The sequence below is a fragment of the Coregonus lavaretus genome (genome assembly GCF_964263955.1).
Source record: "Coregonus lavaretus genome assembly, chromosome: 29".
NCBI classification, from domain to species: Eukaryota; Metazoa; Chordata; class Actinopteri; order Salmoniformes; family Salmonidae; genus Coregonus; species Coregonus lavaretus.
In genome coordinates this window covers 38,424,291-38,445,149 of record NC_140016.1, presented here as the reverse complement: position 1 = coordinate 38,445,149, position 20,859 = coordinate 38,424,291, and the positions used below count along the sequence as shown (strand labels likewise).

Genomic DNA, 20,859 nt, shown 5'->3' with positions numbered 1-20,859 from the left:
GATCCAACTACATCGATCTGTGCTCGGCGAGTTGGCCTTTTGGACAACATATATCAATCTAACATCGTTTTAAAATGTAATAAATCGATTGTATCGATACTAGGAAATAACCCATTGGATTTAAGCATGTCAGACTTTATATGGATGTTTTTTCTTAGCACTTTTAATGATAAAGGCTTTAAACATTACTCGATTCAGTCTGCCTATCCGTGACGTCATCGCCCCGCGCCAGCAGCAGCGCAAAGGCGCAAAGACAACAAAACATAGCATGGCGGACGACAGAGGAGAAGCCGACGAGCGAGAAATTATCAAGCCACCATTGCGGTCCTTACAAGAAACAGGAATCTAGGAAACTTCACCTGCACTGTCCAGTATCCAGGTATTTATTTCAGTCACACTGGTTGAATTTTTGGCTAAAAGGTTACTGAATCGATTTCAAGTCACTGAATCGTTTCGGATCGTATCGTTCTAAATGAACCAATATCGTCCTTGAATCGTATCGACAACCACGAATCGTGATACAAATCGAATCGTTGTTAAAACGAATCGTTACACCCCTACTTTATATACATCACAGAAGACTGAAATATAGCAAAACCTTTTGACATAGAACCACCAGATTTTCGGCCGGTTTTTGAAAGAATGTTAATTATGAAATTATGAAAAAATATTAATAACATTCCACCCATGAGTCCACAGGAAAGGGCTACGTTACGTTGCACAGGACATTCCCTTAATGTTACTACAACATTCTCAGCATGAAAATGAAAGCAGATTGGAATACATCCCCATTCTGTTCCTCTCCAGATTTAATGGCAATTCTCATTTGAGGACTATATTGTAGGTGATATTGAGACATATGGCATTTTAATTTCATTCATAGGACATTTGAACAGCATTTAATCATATGGTCAATAAGGAATTCCATGCTTCTTTTTTAGCCTAGCTAACCCAGGGAAATACTGGTAACTGGGTTATTCATAATCACTTCACCCATCCTCTTTATATGCTGTGTACTTCTAGGCCCATATGTACAAGGTATCCAAGACTATGAGTGCTGATCTAGGATCACTTTTGCTGTCAGATCATGACAAATAAGCCAGTAGGAAAATGTTTTTAAAAAGTTGAACAGCAAATTTGTACACAATGTTTTATTTTTTACAATTAGTCTAAATTCTGCATTTCTGACTCGATTTATACATTTAGACAAAATAAAGACATCCTCTCTTTTAGTAGAGTATATCTGAGCCTCAATTTGTTAATTTTTTTCCTAAAGAAACATGGTTAAAGAATGTAGTATTGAACCTGCAATCTTCAGATCTGCAGCGAGATCATTAATCCTCTTCACCATCAGGGGATAGCTGTGGCCTTGTTTTTTTTTGTTTTTTTGTCAAATATGGTCAATCGGGAATAATTTAATAAAATATATATAACACTCCGGTAGAGATATGATTCTGAAAGTAACGGACGCGTTACTTAAAAAAGTAACTGTAATAATATTACAATATTTGAACACATTAACTTGTTATATTACTCTGTTATTCTTAAAAATAATATATTACTGTAACATGTTACTTTTGTAACGCATTACCCCCAACACTCCATGTGACCTACAGTAAATGAATGAGGCTGAGAAGCACATGGTTTCTCTCGAGAGTACATGGATAACTTTTATCATAAGACCAGACTAAGGTTCTGTAGGCCTATGTGTTGAATTTAGCCTAAGAGTCACTCAAATGACAGTCACTCAAATGCAAAGTAGATGTTTTGATTGGAAATGTTAGATAAATAAATGCATGGATATTATTGAAAGATAGACAGATACAGTGCCTTCGGAAAGTATTCAGACCCTTTGACTTTATCCAAATTTTGTTACGTTACAGCCGTATTCTAAAATTGATTTAAAAAAATACCCAATAATGACAAAGCGAAAGCAGATTTTTATAAATATTTTGCAAATGTACAGTGAGGGAAAAAAGTATTTGATCCGCTGCTGATTTTGTACGTTTGCCCACTGACAAAGACATGATCAGTCTATCATTTTAATGGTAGGTTTATTTGAACAGTGAGAGACAGAATAACAACAAAAAAATCCAGAAAAAAACGCATGTCAAAAATGTTATAAATTTATTTGCATTTTAATGAGGGAAATAAGTATTTGACCCCTCTGCAAAACATGACTTAGTACTTGGTGGCAAAACCCTTGTTGGCAATCACAGAGGTCAGACGTTTCTTGTAGTTGGCCACCAGGTTTGCACACATCTCAGGAGGGATTTTGTCCCACTCCTCTTTGCAGATCTTCTCCAAGTCATTAAGGTTTCGAGGCTGAAGTTTGGCAACTCGAACCTTCAGCTCCTTCCACAGATTTTCTATGGGATTAAGGTCTGGAGACTGGCTAGGCCACTCCAGGACCTTAATGGGCTTATTCTTGAGCCACTCCTTTGTTGCCTTGGCCGTGAGTTTTGGGTCATTGTCATGCTGGAATACCCATCCACGACCCATTTTCAATGCCCTGGCTGAGGGAAGGAGGTTCTCACTCAAGATTTGATGGTACATGGCCCCGTCCATCGTCCCTTTGATGCGGTGAAGTTGTCCTGTCCCCTTAGCAGAAAAACACCCCCAAAGCATAATGTTTCCACCTCCATGTTTGACGGTGGGGATGGTGTTCTTGGGGTCATAGGCAGTATTCCTCCTCCTCCAAACACGGCGAGTTGAGTTGATGCCAAAGAGCTCGATTTTGGTCTCATCTGACCACAACACTTTCACCCAGTTCTCCTCTGAATCATTCAGAGGTTCATTGGCAAACTTCAGACGGGCATGTATATGTGCTTTCTTGAGCAGGGGGACCTTGCGGGCACTGCAGGATTTCAGTCCTTCACGGCGTAGTGTGTTACCAATTGTTTTCTTGGTGACTATGGTCCCAGCTGCCTTGAGATCATTGACAAGATCCTCCCATGTAGTTCTGGGCTGATTCCTCACCGTTCTCATGATCATTGCAACTCCACGAGGTAAGATCTTGCATGGAGCCCCAGGCCAAGGGAGATTGACATTTATTTTGTGTTTCTTCCATTTGCGAATAATCGCACCAACTGTTGTCACCTTCTCACCAAGCTGCTTGGCGATGGTCTTGTAGCCCATTCCAGCCTTGTGTAGGTCTACAATCTTGTCCCTGACATCCTTGGGGAGCTCTTTGGTCTTGGCCATGGTGGAGAGTTTGGAATCTGATTGATTGATTGCTTCTGTGGACAGGTGTCTTTTATACAGGTAACAAACTGAGATTAGGAGAACTCCCTTTAAGAGTGTGCTCCTAATCTCAGCTCATTACCCGTATAAAAGACACCTGGAAGCCAGAAATCTTTCTGATTGAGAGGGGGTCAAATACTTATTTCCCTCATTAAAATGCAAATCAATTTATAACATTTTTGACATGCGTTTTTCTGGATTTTGTTGTTGTTATTCTGTCTCTCACTGTTCAAATAAACCTACCATTAAAATTATAGACTGATCATTTATTTGTCAGTGGGCAAATGTACAAAATCAGCAGGGGATCAAATACTTTTTTCCCTCACTGTATTTAAAAAACAAACAGATACCATATTTACATAAGTATTCAGACCCTTTGCTATGAGACTTGAAATTGAGCTTAGGTGCATCCTGTTTCCATTGATCATCCTTGAGATTGGAGTCCACCTGTGGTAAATTCAATTGATTGAACATGATTTGGAAAGGCACACACCTGTCTATATAAGGTCCCACAGTTGACAGTGCATGTCAGAGCAAAAACCAAGCCATGAGGTCGAAGGAATTGTCCGTAGAGGTCCGAAACAGGATTGTGTGTTGAGGCACAGATCTGGGGAAGGGTACCAAAAAATGTCTGCAGCATTGAAGGTCCCCAAGAACACCGTGGCTTCCATCATTCTTAAATGGAAGAAGTTTGGAACCACCAAGACTCTTCCTAGAGCTGGCCGCCCGACCAAACTGAGCAATCGGGGGAGAAGGGCCTTGGTCAGGGAGGTGACCAAGAACCCGATGGTCACTCTGACAGAGCTCCAGAGTTCCTCTGTGGAGATGGGAGAACCTTCCAGAAGGACAACCATCTCTGCAGCACTCCACCAATCAGGCCTTTATGGTAGAGTGGCCAGACGGAAGCCACTCCTCAGTAAAAGGCACATGACAGCCCGCTTGGAGTTTGCCAAAAGGCACCTAAAGACACTCAGACCATGAGAAACAAGATTCTCTGGTCTGATGAAACCAAGATTGAACTCTTTGGCCTGACTGCCAAGCGTCATGTCTGGAGTAAACCTGGTACCATCCCTACGGTGAAGCATGGTGGTGGCAGCATCATGCTGTGGGGATGTTTTTCAGCTGCAGGGACTGGGAGACTAGTCAGGATCGAGGAAAAGATGAACGGAGAAGAGTACAGAGAGATCTTTGATGAAAACCTGCTCCAGAGCGCTCAGGACCTCAGACTGGCGCAAAGGTTCACCCTTCCAACAGGACATCGACCCTAAGCACATAGCCAAGACAACGCAGCAGTGGCTTCCGGACAAGTCTCTGAATGTCCTTGAGTGACCCAGCCAGAGCCCGGACTTGAACCCGATCGAACATCTCTGGAGAGACCTGAAAATAGCTGTGCAGCGACGCTCCCCATCCAACCTGACAGAGCTTGAGAGGATCTGCAGAGAAGAATGGGAGAAACTCCCCATTCCCAAGAAGACTCAAGGCTCTAATCGCTGCCAAAGGTGCTTCAACAAAGTACTGAGTAAAGGGTCTGAATACTTACGTAGGTGTGATATATATATATTTTTAATATATTGGCAAACATTTCTAAAAACCTGTTCTTGCTTTGTCATTATGGGGTATTGTGTGTAGATTGGTGAGGAAAAAAATCGATTTAATCCATTTTAGAATAAGGCTGTAATGTAACAAAATGTAGTAAAAGTCAAGGAGTCTGAATACTTTCTGAATGCACTGTATATAGATGTCCTAGCCTACCCCTTTTAGGTAATAAATTCAATGTAGTTTTAGCCTTATATTTAGCTAATGGATGATGGGTTATGCATGCATAATAAGCTTTTAATTTATAACCTCTGTCTCTTGCGCAATATGCACACACCTGTGCTCCGCTGGCCTCTCTCTGTAAAAGAAAGGCTAATTTGCTCTTCGAGTCCCATGCAGGAAAAGCTAGACTAGAATAGCTTGCTGGACATTTTTTTTTTTTTTTTTTCATTTCTTATACCAATAGACGGTGGTGGTTCGGCTATAGCAGTTATTTATTCAGACCCATAACCGTGAAAGCCTTCTGCATCTCATTCTAGTCCTATATTATTCAAGCATGTCATTACAATGATGAAGATAAGGACAACAAAACATATTTCATTTAACTGTTGAAAGCGAGGAAGGATAGAAGCAACACTAGAGAGAGAAAGAGCTAAGCTAATAACATTAGAGGAAATATTATGAGAAATGTAAATAAAATTCGCTAGCCTATAATTGTAATCCCATCTTCTCTTTCCCTGCTTTATAGTGGTTTGAACAAGGTGTGTAATTCCAGTCCATATAATACAGTATAATACAGTACAGAAATGCAGTTCACACTCAACAAAATGAGTCTACTGGAGCTTGTTTCATTTATTTACTCAAGAGAGCATAGCTACATCTATGTGCTTTATGTTTTTCTGTCGTGTGTAATGTGCAGTAGCCTATATATCCTATAGCCTATGTATTGGATAACGACACAATCATTTGGGCTGTTTTGGGCTCGTTAAATGTCTTTAATGTAGGTCTCATAAAATCTATTTAATCAGGCTTCAGGCTTGAATTTTCGATCATAGCTCTAATCAATTCCAGACATAGGCCTATTTACATTACATTTACATCATTTAGCAGACACTCTTATCCAGAGCGACTTACAAATTGGTGCATTCAACTTATGATAGCCAGTGGGACAACCACCTTTTGTTTTTATTTTTATGGGGGGTAGAAGGATTACTTTATACTATTCCAGGTATTCCTTAAAGAGGTAGGATTTCAAGTGTCTCCGGAAGGTGGTCAGTGACTCTGCTGTCCTGGCGTCGTGGGGGAGCTTATTCCACCATTGGGGTGCCAGAGCAGCAAATAGCTTTGGCTTGGCTGAGCGGGAACTGTGCTTTCGTAGAGGTAAGGGAGCTAGCAGGCCAGAGGTGGATGAACGTAGTGCCCTCGTTTGGGTGTAGGGTCTGATCAGAGCCTGAAGGTAAGGAGGTGCCGTTCCCCTCACAGCTCCGTAGGCAAGCACCATGGTCTTGTAGTAGATGCGAGCCTCAACTGGAAGCCAGTGGAGTGTGCGGAGGAGCGGGGTGACATGAGAGAACTTGGGAAGGTCGAACACCAGACGGGCTGCGGCGTTCTGGATAAGTTGTAGTGGTTTAATGGCACAGGCAGGGAGCCCAGCCAACAGCGAGTTGCAGTAATCCAGACGGGAGATGATTAGGACTGGATTAGGACCTGACCTGTGCCTGGATTAGGACCTGTGCCGCTTTCTGTGTAAGGTAGGGTCGTACTCTGCAAATGTTGTAGAGCATGAACCTGCAGGATCGGGTCACCACTTTGATGTTAGTGGAGAACGACAGGGTGTTGTCCAGGGTCACGCCAAGGTTCTTTGCACTCTGGGAGGAGGACACAATGGAGTTGTCAACCGTGATGGCGAGATCATGGAGCGGGCAGTCCTTCCCCGGGAGGAAGAGTAGCTCCGTCTTGCCGAGGTTCGGCTTGAGGTGGTGATCCGACATCCACACTGATATGTCTGCCAGACATGCAGAGATGCGATTCGCCACCTGGTTATCAGAAGGAGGAAAGGAGAAAATTAATTGTGTGTCGTCTGCGTAGCAATGATAGGAGAGACCATGTGAGGATATGACAGAGCCAAGTGACTTGGTGTATAGAGAGAATAGGAGAGGGCCTAGAACTGAGCCCTGGGGGACACCAGTGGTGAGAGTACGTGGTGTGGAGACAGATTCTCGCCACGCCACCTGGTAGGCGCGACCTGTCAGGTAGGACGCAATCCAAGAGTGAGCAGCGCCGGAGATGCCCAACTTGGAGAGGGTGGAGAGGAGGATCTGATGGTTCACAGTATCAAAGGCAGCGGATAAGTCTAGAAGGATAAGAGCAGAGGAGAGAGAGTTAGCTTTAGCAGTGCGGAGATCCTCCGTGACACAGAGAAGAGCAGTCTCAGTTGAATGACCAGTCTTGAAACCTGACTGGTTTGGATCAAGAAGGTCATTCTGAGAGAGATAGCAGGAGAGTTGGCTAAAGACGGCACGCTCAAGAGTTTTGGAGAGAAAAGAAAGAAGGGATACTGGTCTGTAGTTGTTGACATCGGAGGGATCGAGTGTAGGTTTTTTGAGGAGTGGTGCAACTCTCGCTCTCTTGAAGACGGAAGTGTCACGATCGTTGACTGAAGACACGGACCAAGGCGCAGCGTGATAAGCGTACATACTTTTATTTAACGTACTTAATGACAAAAAACAACAAACAAACGATACGTGAAGTCCTGAGGTTATAACACAACAAACCTTTACGGATCAAGATCCCACAAAGACTAGTGCAAAACAGGCTGCCTAAGTATGGTCCCCAATCAGAGACAACGAGCTACAGCTGCCTCTGATTTGTTCTAGATCAAACGATCTAGAACAAAAACATAAAAAAACTAAACATAGCAAATCCACACCCTGGCTCAACATTTAAGAGTCCCCAGAGCCAGGGCGTGACAGAAAGGGACACGGCCAGCGGTCAAGGATGAGTTGATGAGCGAGGTGAGGTAAGGGAGAAGGTCTCCGGAAATTGTCTGGAGAAGAGAGGATGGGATAGGGTCAAGCGGGCAGGTTGTTGGGCGGCCGGCCGTCACAAGTCGCAATATTTCATCTGGAGAGAGAGGGGAGAAAGAAGTCAAAGCATAGGGTAGGGCAGTGTGAGTAGGACCAGCGGTGTCATTTGACTTAATAAATGAGGATCGGATGTCGTCAACCTTCTTTTCAAAATGGTTGACGAAGTCATCCACAGAGAGGGAGGAGGGAGGGGGAGGAGGAGGATTCAGCAGGGAGGAGAAGGTGGCAAAGAGCTTCCTAGGGTTAGAGGCAGAGGCTTTATAATGCTTTTGAATGACACTTCTGGTTTTGGCGGGAAATACTGGGTTACCCGGAAGAAAAGTAATTTATTCTCGGAATGGAATGTTTGGAAAATACCGGGAAAATATTCAACCCTAGTCAGTGTCCCTCTCAAAGCCGTTTCCCTATTAGGGGAAGATCAATGGAATCCGTTGTAATCACCCCTCGAGGGTTACAAGTGGGAATTTGGACTCCCATATCTGCATTACAAGTTTACTGGATGAATGTGTGTCTATCTGTTGATTGAAATTTTGTCTTGTTGCAGAAACATCACACTGCTGACAGTTTCTTCATTTCCATAACTGCACTGCCAGTGTACTGTACGAATGTATGTCTGAGTGAAACTGGCTTTGTTTTGTCTCTGTTGACCAGTGTTTGAAGTAGGCTAGGCTGAACATTTTTGGTTACTCAATGTGTAGGGTGGCCCACATTTTATTAAAGGAGGGGGGGGGGGTCTTCAATACAGTTATCATTCCCTTGACTGCATTACTAGTATATTGTCCAAATGCCTGAACTGTGCGTCTTGACTGAAATGGTTCCTTTTGTCTGGTTGCAGAAACGTCACAACGCCGACAGTGTCGTCAATAAGAAGGAATGTCAAGGTATGGGCCAATTCTGTCTGTTTCTTTGTTGCTATAATCATAGATAGATTGATTAATTGATTGATTGATTATGTTTATTGTCCTTCAAGTGCTAATTATTTTCATAGCTCACAAGCTGAGAGAAGGTCACAGGTTACACATACACTACATTAACAAAAGTATGTACATCTCATTCCAAAATCATGTGTATTAATATGGAGTTGGTCCCCACTTTGCTGCTATAACAGCCTCCATTCTTCTGGGAAGGCTTTCCACTAGATGTTGGAACATTGCTGTGGGGACTTGCTTCCATTCAGCCACAAGAGCGTTAGTGAGGTCGGGCACTGATGTTGGCCGATTAGGCCTGGCTCGCAGTCGGTGTTCCAATTCATCCCAAAGGTGTTAGATGGTGTTGAGGTCAGGGCTCTATGCAGGCCAGTCAAGTTCTTCCACACCCATCTTGACAAACCATTTCTGTATGGACCTCGCTTTGTGAATGGGGGCATTGTCATGCTGAAACAGGAAAGGGCCTTCCCCAAACTGTTGCCACAAAGTTGGAAGCACAGAATTGTCTAGAATGTCATTGTATGCTGTAGCGTTAAGATTTCCCTTCACTGGAACATGGGCCTGGGCCTAGTCCGAACCAGACCATTATTCCTCCTCCACCAAACTTTACAGTTGGCACTATGCATTGGGGCAGGTAGCATTCAGGTAGCGTTCTCCTGGCATCCGCCAAACCCAAGTTCGTCTGTCGGACTGCCAGATGGTGAATCATGATTCATCACTCCAGAGTACGCGTTTCCACTGCTCCAGAGTCCAATGGCGGCGAGCTTTACACCACTCCAGCCGACGCTTGGCATTGCGCATGGTGATCTTAGGCTTGTGTGCGGCTGCTCAGCCATTGAAACCCTTTTCATGAAGCTCCCGATGAACAGTTATTGTACTGACGTTGCTTCCAGAGGCAGTTTGGAACTCGGTGGTGAGTGATGCTTCAACACTCGGTCCCGTTCTGTGAACTTGTGTGGCCTACCACTTCGCGGCTGAGCCGTTGTTGCTCCTAGATGTTTCCACTTCACAATAACAGCACTTACAGTTGACCGGGGCAGCTCTAGCAGGGTAAAAATGTGACCAACTGACTTGTTGGAAAGGTGGCATCCTATGACGGTGCCACGTTGAAAGTCACTGAGCTCTTCAGTAAGGCCATTCTACTGCCAATGTTTGTGTATGGAGATTGCATGGCGGTGTGTCCTATTTTATACACCTGTCAGCAACGTGTGTGGCTGAAATAGCCTAATCCAATATTTTGAAGGGGTGTCCACATACTTCCGCATATATATAGTGTATACACAATACATTTACGTATAAAGGCGTAGCCTTCAAAAGATTAATGTATTTATTTGTTGTCGTATGACACATGACATAATGAATGGCTCTGTGTGCATTGTGTAACTGTGTGCCTTCCAAATAGGCTAAACAAAGCATGGTGACAATGTTTATTTATCCTGAGTGTCACAACATTTCTCTTTTCATTTGTCTCTGCTCTTTAAAGTGCTGAGGAACGGTGCCTGGGAGATCGTGCACTGGGCAAAGGTACATTACCAGACTACCTCATCTTAATTTAAAGGAGAAGGTATGTTACCAGACTACCTCCTCTTAACTGAAAGGAGAAGGTACGTTACCAGGCTACCTCCTCTTAACTTAAATGGGAAGGTCAGTATTTTACAACTTAGTGTTAGATGGTTCCACAATCTGAATGTAGTCCATGGGCCAGGAGAAACTGTAGCGTAATCCATAGTACGGTTTTCTTTAAATGGCCACTACAAACTTCAGCTAACATTATCCACAGCTAGCTGAAAATCAATTGGAGTGATAGGGGTGACCGTGCTAATAAATAAAGTACTGGCCAAATAACCTTTAAGGGTGCCGGAACCATCTAACATCAACTTGTAAAATACGGGACTTCTTCTTTAACCAATGCCATCATGCAGGGGTGTGATATTATTCTAGGAGAGATATTCATAGACAGCCACTGACAGCGGCTTTTTAGTCAGTTTACGTCGCACAAGAACTGGAGCAAAGTACAGATGTTGATAAGGATACATTCACACCAGTCTCTTCCTATGCAATCTCTCCATATTAAGTAGGGACCCCCCCCCCCCCCCCCACCCCCACCCCACCCCACACACACACTTCTACACACACAGACACACACACCTCCCGTTCGCCATCCGGCCCCTGGCCTTCATCAGCCTGGCCTGGCTACTAATTAAGAAGAGAAGCAAGGCTGCACCCAAGGACATAACAGAGAGAGAGAGAGAGAGCAGTTTTTAATCCAGCATTCATAAAGCACCCCACTTAATTACCATGTCAGAAACGATGCGCCCGCAACATTCAGGTGCAAAAAGAAGTGGAGAAGGAGGAACGCCATTAATAGCCTGGCCGTTAGATAGAAGGCACATGTGCATGTAGCCATGCAACCTGTTTCTCCTTGCTTTAGCTCTGCTGGAAGGGGGGATCAGGGGGAGGGGGAGGTGTGATCTGTGTGAGGCAGGAGAAGACATTAAGAAAATATTTACCGTTGCCTATCTCTGGTTCCACTCGGAGCATGCAGGGTTTTAGTGGCTGGGCATTGTCAATATTTTAACACGGCGGGTAAATATATTGTCATTTCAAGCTGGGAGAGATTGTTGCATATTTATGTACCATTACTTTGAGAAATGTCTCCCTGAAATTGAGAGCCTTGAATAATGTTTTTACATCTCCGACCATGCATATTGTAAAAGCTTTCTCCTTGATTTGTGCTTTGCTCTCTGTCTAAGCACTTTCCCCCAAGTGTTTCAAAATTATATGAAACTAGATTCTTGAGAATAAGGATTGCACTGATGTAGCTTAACACTTAATGATAAACCCCAGATGATACAGAACAAGGTAAATGCTGATCTAGATATTATATTAATGCTTATCGGAAAATCTCATTCTGACATTCTGTGCAGCAACGAGGAGTTTGCTGGGGTATGAAATGCAAAATCACGTCTCAGCTTTTATGGTTCCCTACAGGAAAGAAAATATGTAATTCATTTGAAGTTGTCATGGGACATAAGATACAGTGCATTCGGAAAGTATTCAGACCCCTGGACGTTTTCGACATTTTGTTACGTTAGAGCATTATTCTAAAATTGATTAAATAAAAACAGTTCCTCATCAATCTACACACAATATCCCATAATGACAAAGCGAAAACAGGTTTTTAGAAATGTTAGCAAAGGTATTAAAAACAGAAACACAAATACATTATTGTCCGTAGAGGTCCGAGACAGGATTATATGTTGAGGCACAGATCTGGGGAAGGGTACCCAAAAATGTCTGCAGCATCGAAGGTCCCCAAAAACACAGTGGCCTCCATCATTAAATGGAAGAAGTTTGGAACCACCAAAACTCTTCCTAGAGCTGGCCGCCCAGCCAAACTGAGTAATCGGGGGAGAAGGGCCTTGGTCAGGGAGGTGACCAAGAACCCAATGGTCAGTATGACAGAGCTCCATCGTTCCTCTGTAGAGATGGGAGAACTTTCCAGAAGGACAACCACCTCTGCAGCACTCCACCAATCAGGCCTTTATGGTAGAGTGGCCAGACGGAAGCCACTCCTCAGTAAAAGGCACTTGACAGCCCGCTTGGAGTTTGCCAAAAGGCATCTAAAGACTCTCAGACCATGAGAAACAAGATTCTCTAGTCTGATGAAACCAAGATTGAACTCTTTGGCCTGAATGCCAAGCATCACGTCTGGAGGAAAACTGGCACCATCCCGAAGGTGAAGCATGGTGGTGGCAGCATCATGCTGTGGGATTTTTTTCAGCGGCAGTTACTGGGAGACTAGTCAGGATCGAGGGAAAGATGAACGGAGCCAAGTACAGAGAGGTCTTTGATAAAAACCTGCTTCAGTGAGCTCAGGACCTCAGACTGGGGCGAAGGTTCACCTTCCAACAGGACCATGACCCTAAGCACACAGCCAAGACAACGCAGGAGTGGCTTCGGGACCAGTCTCTGAATGTCCTTGAGGTGCCCAGCCAGAGCCCGGACTTGAACCCGTTCGAACATCTCTGGAGAGACCTGAAAATAGCTGTGCGGCGACACTCCCCATCCAACCTGACAGAGCTTGAGAGGATCTGCAGAGAAGAATGGGAGAAACTCCCCAAATACAGGTGTGCCAAGCTTGTAGCGTCATACTCAAGAAAACTTGAGGTTTTAATCGCTGCCAAAGTTGCTTCAATAAAGTATTGAGTAAATTTGATATTTCAGTTTATTTTTTTTAAATAAATTTGCAAAAAAACAAAAACCTGTTTTTACTTTGTCGTTAGGGGGTATTTTGTGTAGATTGATGAGAGAGAAAACACAATTTAATCAATTTTAGAACAAGGCTGTAACGTAACAGAATATGGAAAAAGTCAAGGGGTCTGAATACTTTCCGAATGCACTGTATTCAGAGTCAGGTTCTTTAGGGCACACCATAACAAAACAAGTCTAGGCAGTCCCTTCCTGTTTCATGCCGCTGTCTTTCGTTTGGCGCTAATGAACACGACCCAGGTATTCTGCCTTGTTGACCAACCCTGGATAGAAGAACCCTAAGAACAAGTGCCCCTAAATTGCCTTTTTCGCTGATGATCTTATTTCTTCCAACGTTTATCATTTACATTATTTCAACACGATTGTTTACATCTCATTTTAGATGTGAACATTTTAATTTCTTCACATACCATCACTTCCATTATATTTCCATTTTCATATATTTCCATTCCGAATTTCACTATTATTTCCATGACTTCCACAGTAACCAGTTTGTTTCTTGCAGGCAGTGGTGGGAGATATAATTTGAGTAGGTTGCTCAGATTACGTACCTGCGGAGTATATCCTACTGTCATCCAGGTAGAAGTCTATGGGTTCACCTACCTGTTCCTGACAGACCCTGAGGACATCTCCTCCTCTGTTCTCTCTCTCCCTCCCTCTCTCTCTCTCTCTCTCTCAGCTCTCCCAAGGAAGTGATGTTTGATTCCAAATAACGCAGACATTTTAAGTGCCTCGATAAAAATATAGGCCCACTATTAAAGCAGGTTAAGTGCCTGCTACATTTTCAAAATCTATTTGGACCAGGTCTTACTTTGGGCCCTGCATCGATTTGCTGTATCTGTTTGATATGTATTTTGTGACCTACTACCCAAACGTTGAAATAAGCTGAAACAATGCAACATGCCTACATACTGTACTGAATCCATATAGCCCACTGTTTTGTCTGTTGGCACAGCAGCAATTTATTTGCACATTATCCAGATCTCATCTAAAATCTCATTAAATTCTTATATGACTCACACCCTATGATTTATGTTGAGTAAATTGGGTTATTGTATTTGTATAGAACAGTATATGGTGTCCATAAATTACTTGATATAGTTATTAACAACCTTGTCCAAATGGCTTTTTAAAACCAGATTAAACCAGACCCTCCGAACATGCAGGGCTTACGCTGTGTCCTTATTTTTCTGTAAAATAAACAATTGTCTCTTTTCCCTCCCTTGGTTTGGTGTCTGTTTGTACTCTACCTCTCACCCTCCTCATCCACCTTCCCCTCTTCTCTCCCTGACATCTTTCCCCTGGCCGCCCCTGCTCTCTCTCGTCCCCTCCTGGTGCGTGCTGGGTAATATCAGGTGGGCGTCGGGGAGCTAGTTAAAGCGGCCAATGGGGATCACCTGCCGGCTGACCTCGTCATTCTGTCGTCCAGGTCAGGAACCGTATTGCTGAGCTGCATGGGGGTCTGACGGGAGAGCTGGGATGGCAGGAGGGGGAGAGGGGCTAGCTACAGGTCAGGACTTTTTGTCTTGCACTGCCAATTTAAATAATAAATATTGGATTTGACATTCTAAGGCAGGAAGGGAAATCTGGTTATCTTGGCAAAGCTGCCCAGAATTGAGGTGAATAGGTCAGCGAACACGTTCCCATCTAGGCACAGTCAGATGCCTCAGTTATATTGACCATGTTAACAATACATGTTTTTATGGCTTGAGAATATAGAGAGTTGAGACTTAATCTACTTCCTCAGTCAGATGAACTCGTGGATACCATTTTTATGTCTCTGTGTCCAGTATGAAGGAAGTTAGAGGTAGTTTCGCCAGCCAATGCTAACTTGCGTGCTACTAGCATGCTAGTTTGAGATAAGATCATAAGTATGGGGTGTGAACTGTGAATGGGTTTCCATGTTCCTAACTGTGCATGGCTCTATAATTCCACCTTGAAACTACTGTAAACTTTGTTGTTTGACGTGGCATGTTGCATGCTGTGACATTCCAACATCATTTTAATGAATAATCTTGTCATAATAACATACGTTAGGATGCTTATAACAATGTATCTACTATAATCAAGTAGATATTTTGAATGACTCTTGACTAGTTTTAGAACACATCACTGCAGAGCAATTGTCTGTCGACAGGAATCCAAAGCCCTTATTGGCACTCAGTGGCTCAAAGCAGCTGGTACTAAAACCTAATTGATTGAGGTTAGGGCTTGAGTGGGCCAAAACCATTTTTGTTTTTCTCCTTCCTGTTTTTGGATGGGCCCCTGTCGTGCATCAATCACCCTGTTAAAAGAGCGGTTAACCAGCGACCCGACTCACCTTAAAGCTCCAGCACGCTCTATAACTCTCTGTCCCCGTGCCCAGTGTCTATCAGAGCGCCATTTGTTCTGCTGTGGTTGTAGTGCTCGCTCGGCATGCCTACTCCCTCTCTCCCATTCTTTGAAAGAAAACTGAATTCAAGGGCAGCTGCAAACAAAGATGTTAACCTTGCCTGTGTCGATCTTTCAGGACTTGCGGCTTTCAGGTTGATTTGATGATTTTGTATTTTTTATGACAATTTGTTGCGTTCATAAAATGATACATTTTTGTAGTTAAAAGTTCAAATCAACTTGGTATCAGAACTTTGCAGCATCCTTGTTTGCGCCTTCATTTGAAAGAGTGCTCCCTACCCTCCATCCAAAACCATCAGTAAATGGATGAATGAGCCTGTTTGATTATTACTTTTGTCTTAAAAGTTGTCCAGGTCCAATGTTCACTTTGATGCTTTTTACTTCCCCTTTAAACCAGTGAGCCCCAAGGTATGTGCTACATTGAGACGTCAAACTTGGATGGAGAAACAAACCTCAAAATCCGACAGGTGATTATTTCTGTCTCCTACATTTTCCTATACTCTCTCTACTGTAGTACTATTTTTAACTGCTTTCATGGTCTCCTCGGAAATAGGAAACTTGGAACAATTGAACTGAGAAACTCATACAGGGATGACTTTTGTTCAGCCTTCCAGCAGTTTCCCAATTGGGATGTTCTGATATTTCTTCTGACATTTCAGAAAGCACATGAACCAATTTTAACTCAGTACATTCCAAAAGTTAAATGCAATTTCAATGTAGGCTATCTCCTTTATTGACTTAATTTAAATAGAATTGGAACCTGGAATCTATGTAACATGTTTGTATGTGTGTGCATGCACATAGGGACTGCAAATCACCTCAGAGATCAAGGACATTGACAGCCTGATGCGTCTCTCCGGGCGCATGGAGTGCGAGAGCCCCAACCGCCATCTGTATGAGTTTGTGGGGAACATCCGTCTGGATGGACACAGGTGGGACACAACACACCGCTCCACTTCTGGCACTCTGCCTTTTTTCAACCAGCCAGCAGCTTTTCCATCTCATATGGCCATTAGGAGTTTGGCCAGTGGGTTTGTGGATCATTTTACGTTTCTATGGAGTAAAGAGAAGATTGTGTTTATTTAGGGGCTTTGCCAATCCTTAGTAGTAAAGAACATTATGTCAGTCATCTGCACAGCTTGACTTTTATGTCACATGTATGCAGTGCATTGGTCACATTATGTCACACTTGCATCTCAATCCTGAGGTAGAACAAAGTCCCTGAAAACTGAAACTGGAAGAAGTGAGGACTTCTGTTCCCTCCCTACTCAGTGGTAGTGTCACTATAGCAGTAAGCTCAACGTTGTATTTGAGTTCCATAGTTTCTGGAGCCTCATGGAGACTTCTGTTTGTGACTCCAGCACCGTGCCTCTGGGTCCTGACCAGATTCTGCTACGAGGTGCCCAGTTGAGAAACACCCAGTGGGTCCATGGCATCGTGGTCTACACCGGACACGACACCAAGCTCATGCAGGTGAAGTCCTCTGCTGGTTTACATTTGACATTTCAGTCATTTAGCAGACACTCTTATCCAGAGCCACTTAGTCAGTGCATTCAAATAAGGTAGGTCAGAAAACCACATCACAGTCATTGCAAGTACAAAACCCTCTTTGTTAACCCCATCTTTGCATATTGAGGTAGGACTATGGTTCCTTGGTTCATATTGCCGGTTGAGTTAGAAAACCAACGAACCAAGGTCCTATCACGTGAAGTTAAGACCAATTGGATTTGTTACCCTGCTTTTGTTTTTGTGTCCATATAGTCCTGCACGGAATGTAATATTGAACTTGTATTACTTATGTCCGTGTCTTTTGTCCAGAATTCCACACGGCCACCTCTGAAGCTGTCCAACGTGGAGCGCATCACAAACTTCCAGATTCTACTGCTGTTCGGCTGTCTACTGGCCATCTCTCTGGTGTGCTCCATCGGACAAACCATCTGGAAGTACCAGTACGGCAATGCAGCTTGGTACATGGACTTGAACTGTAAGAGCACCAATGCAAGATATATTCCACATAGTCCACATATTGTGTCTCACTTGTCTGCCATGTCTGCTTAGTTCTCTGTTGTTTTTTAGTTAGCTTTTGTTAATGTTGGTGTGTCTTTGTTTTTTTTTTACGTTGCCTCTGGCAAAGTATGTATTTGCAACACAAGTGAAATATGTGGCAATGGGGAATAATGGGATTCCCATGTAAATGTAAAACTGATTGTGACATGCATAGACATGTGATGTGAATGAAAGAAATGGTTGAATATCAATCACTGCGCTGCTGTACGTTTTGGTTAAGTTCTAATGTTCTGTTTGGTTCTTTGTTTTTCTTTGTTGTCGTTTTTTAACAGCTCCAGGTAACAACCATTTAAAAGCCTTGGCCATCCGTGAATGACCCTTCCATACTAACCCCCTAACTGAAGCTCTGCCTTTGCTAAGCAAATGAAGCCCCCTCTATATGGTTGTCCTACTTTGTAAAGGCCCCTTGCCATGGACAGCACAGACCAGGGATCCGACGATAGGTTTTCCCATCCAGCTCATACAGTGGGGAAAAAAAGTATTTAGTCAGCCACCAATTGTGCAAGTTCTCCCACTTAAAAAGATGAGAGAGGCCTGTAATTTTCATCATAGGTACACGTCAACTATGACAGACACATTGAGAAAACAAAAAATCCAGAAAATCACATTGTAGGATTTTTAATGAATTTATTTGCAAATTATGGTGGAAAATAAGTATTTGGTCACCTACAAACAAGCAAGATTTCTGTCTCTCACAGACCTGTAACTTCTTCTTTAAGAGGCTCCTCTGTCCTGCACTCGCTACCTGTATTATTGGCACCTGTTTGAACTTGTTATCAGTATAAAAGACACCTGTCCACAACCTCAAACAGTCACACTCCAAACTCCACTATGGCCAAGACCAAAGAGCTGTCAAAGGACACCAGAAACAAAATTGTAGACCTGCACCAGGCTGGGAAGACTGAATCTGCAATAGGTAAGCAGCTTGGTTTGAAGAAATCAACTGTGGGAGCAATTATTAGGAAATGGAAGACATACAAGACCACTGATAATCTCCCTCGATCTGGGGCTCCACACAAGATCTCACCCTGTGGGGTCAAAATGATCACAAGAACAGTGAGCAAAAATCCCAGAACCACACGGGGGGACCTAGTGAATGACCTGCAGAGAGCTGGGACCAAAGTAACAAAGCCTACCATCAGTAACACACTACGCCGCCAGGGACTCAAATCCTGCAGTGCCAGACGTGTCCCCCTGCTTAAGCCAGTACATGTCCAGGCCCGTCTGAAGTTTGCTAGAGTGCATTTGGATGATCCAGAAGAGGATTGGGAGAATGTCATATGGTCAGATGAAACCAAAATAGAACTTTTTGGTAAAAACTCAACTCGTCGTGTTTGGAGGACAAAGAATGCTGAGTTGCATCCAAAGAACACCATACCTACTGTGAAGCATGGGGGTGGAAACATCATGCTTTGGGGCTGTTTTTCTGCAAAGGGACCAGGACGACTGATCCGTGTAAAGAAAATAATGAATGGGGCCATGTATCGTGAGATTTTAAGTGAAAACCTCCTTCCATCAGCAAGGGCATTGAAGATGAAACGTGGCTGGGTCTTTCAGCATGACAATGATCCCAAACACACGAGGAGTGGCTTCGTAAGAAGCATTTCAAGGTCCTGGAGTGGCCTAGCCAGTCTCCAGATCTCAACCCCATAGAAAATCTTTGGAGGGAGTTGAAAGTCCGTGTTGCCCAGCGACAGCCCCAAAACATCACTGCTCTAGAGGAGATCTGCATGGAGGAATGGGGCAAAATACCAGCAACAGTGTGTGAAAACCTTGTGAAGACTTACAGAAAACATTTGACCTGTGTCATTGCCAACAAAGGGTATATAACAAAGTATTGAGAAACTTTTGTTATTGACCAAATATTTATTTTCCACCATAATTTGCAAATAAATTCATTAAAAATCCTACAATGTGATTTTCTGGATTTTTTTTCTCATTTTATCTGTCATAGTTGACGTGTAACTATGATGAAAATTACAGGCCTCTCTCATCTTTTTAAGTGGGAGTACTTGCACAATTGGTGGCTGACTAAATACTTTTTTCCCCCACTGTACACTCAACTCTTTAGTTCCTTTTAGTGCCTGATCCACACAGTGTTTCTCCCTTTCTCCTCATTTCTTGTGACACCTTAAACTCTTTGCAAATCCAGGCCTCAGATCTAGACCCCTTTTTTAAAAAATTTCCCTTTTCACCACAAATGGACCATGAGTCGCTACACTTATTTTCTGCTCTTTATCCTGTGAGAGCCAGAGATGAGATGGCACTCAGGAAGCTTTTTGTAAGGCAGGAGGCTTCTACATGTTTGTCGCTGAACATAGATACTGCAGTGTAGCTCAGAGGGCTACCGCTGACATTTTCTAAATGCCTCCCTCTACTGCCTCATTTTGTTGTGTTTATTCTTCCAGCAGAGAAGGAGAGAGAAAGTGAGAGAGGGAGAAGGAGAGATGCAAAACCTATTCAGCACGAAGATGGATTGTCACATCCACTCTGAGACATGTTTCTCAATTAAAAAGATCTGGTGTTAGACTAACTACTATTGACAGAATAGAAGCGACAGGTAGGAACCTTACAGCCTCAGTAGAAGAAGAATGAAGGTTAGGTCACCTCTGTGGCTACTTGAAAAGTGCTTTAGTATTTTTCCCCCATTGCCAAAGATGGCCTTCTTTTGCAATGAGTCTGTGAGCCTTGTTTGCAGAATGATTAACGTGTCACTACAGCCATTACTCTATATTCAACTAGGCCTGTGTTAGGAGAGGTTGTGTCCTTTTCAAGCTTGTTTTATGACATACACTCTCCCCTCAGTCTTAGAACATTGTCACATTGTCTTGGATTGGCTCGATTTCCAGGGGTTTCACTGCACTCGTTTGTAGCTTTGAAACTCACACCTAAAAGACCCCATCATGTGGGCCGAGCAGAGAGTGGTGTACAAATGAGGGTGATGTGAGTCATAAAGCAGGCGTCCATCTTTTGACTGATTGTATTCCTTTAAGTGGTGGCGGGACTCAGTCCACTGCAGATTGTTCCGACCTGTGTCAAAAGAGAGGTGGCCAATTCATCATATCATATTCAATTTCACTGTTGCATTTACATACTGCGTGCCCAAATTACTTGACTGTAATTGCACATTGAGACATGTCAACACAATCTCTAGTTAGGTGGAGACCACAAGTTTAATGGATTGACAGAGCATGCTGGTCAATGGGGAGAGAAGCTGGATCACCACACATAAACAACACACTGGACATGCCCATATGTCAGAGAGGGCCCGTTTATGATTATGCATGCACGGTAAATCATGAATTAGTCTTTGACGCAGCTAACACTGCAGACATCCG

At 43.4% G+C, this 20,859-nt stretch overlaps 1 protein-coding gene across 1 annotated transcript in view; it reads left to right on the top strand.

Annotated features, from left to right (window-relative positions):
• Positions 1-20,859, top strand: part of LOC311104638 (phospholipid-transporting ATPase IA-like) — a gene marked incomplete at both ends in the record, with an annotated part of 192,271 nt that overhangs the window by 17,960 nt on the left and 153,452 nt on the right. The window contains 3 exons of the mRNA XM_084146488.1: positions 16,259-16,386; positions 16,816-16,927; positions 17,273-17,438. Of these exons, the coding sequence (XP_084002614.1) occupies positions 16,259-16,386; positions 16,816-16,927; positions 17,273-17,438 (406 nt within the window). The remainder of the gene's footprint in view (positions 1-16,258; positions 16,387-16,815; positions 16,928-17,272; positions 17,439-20,859) is intronic.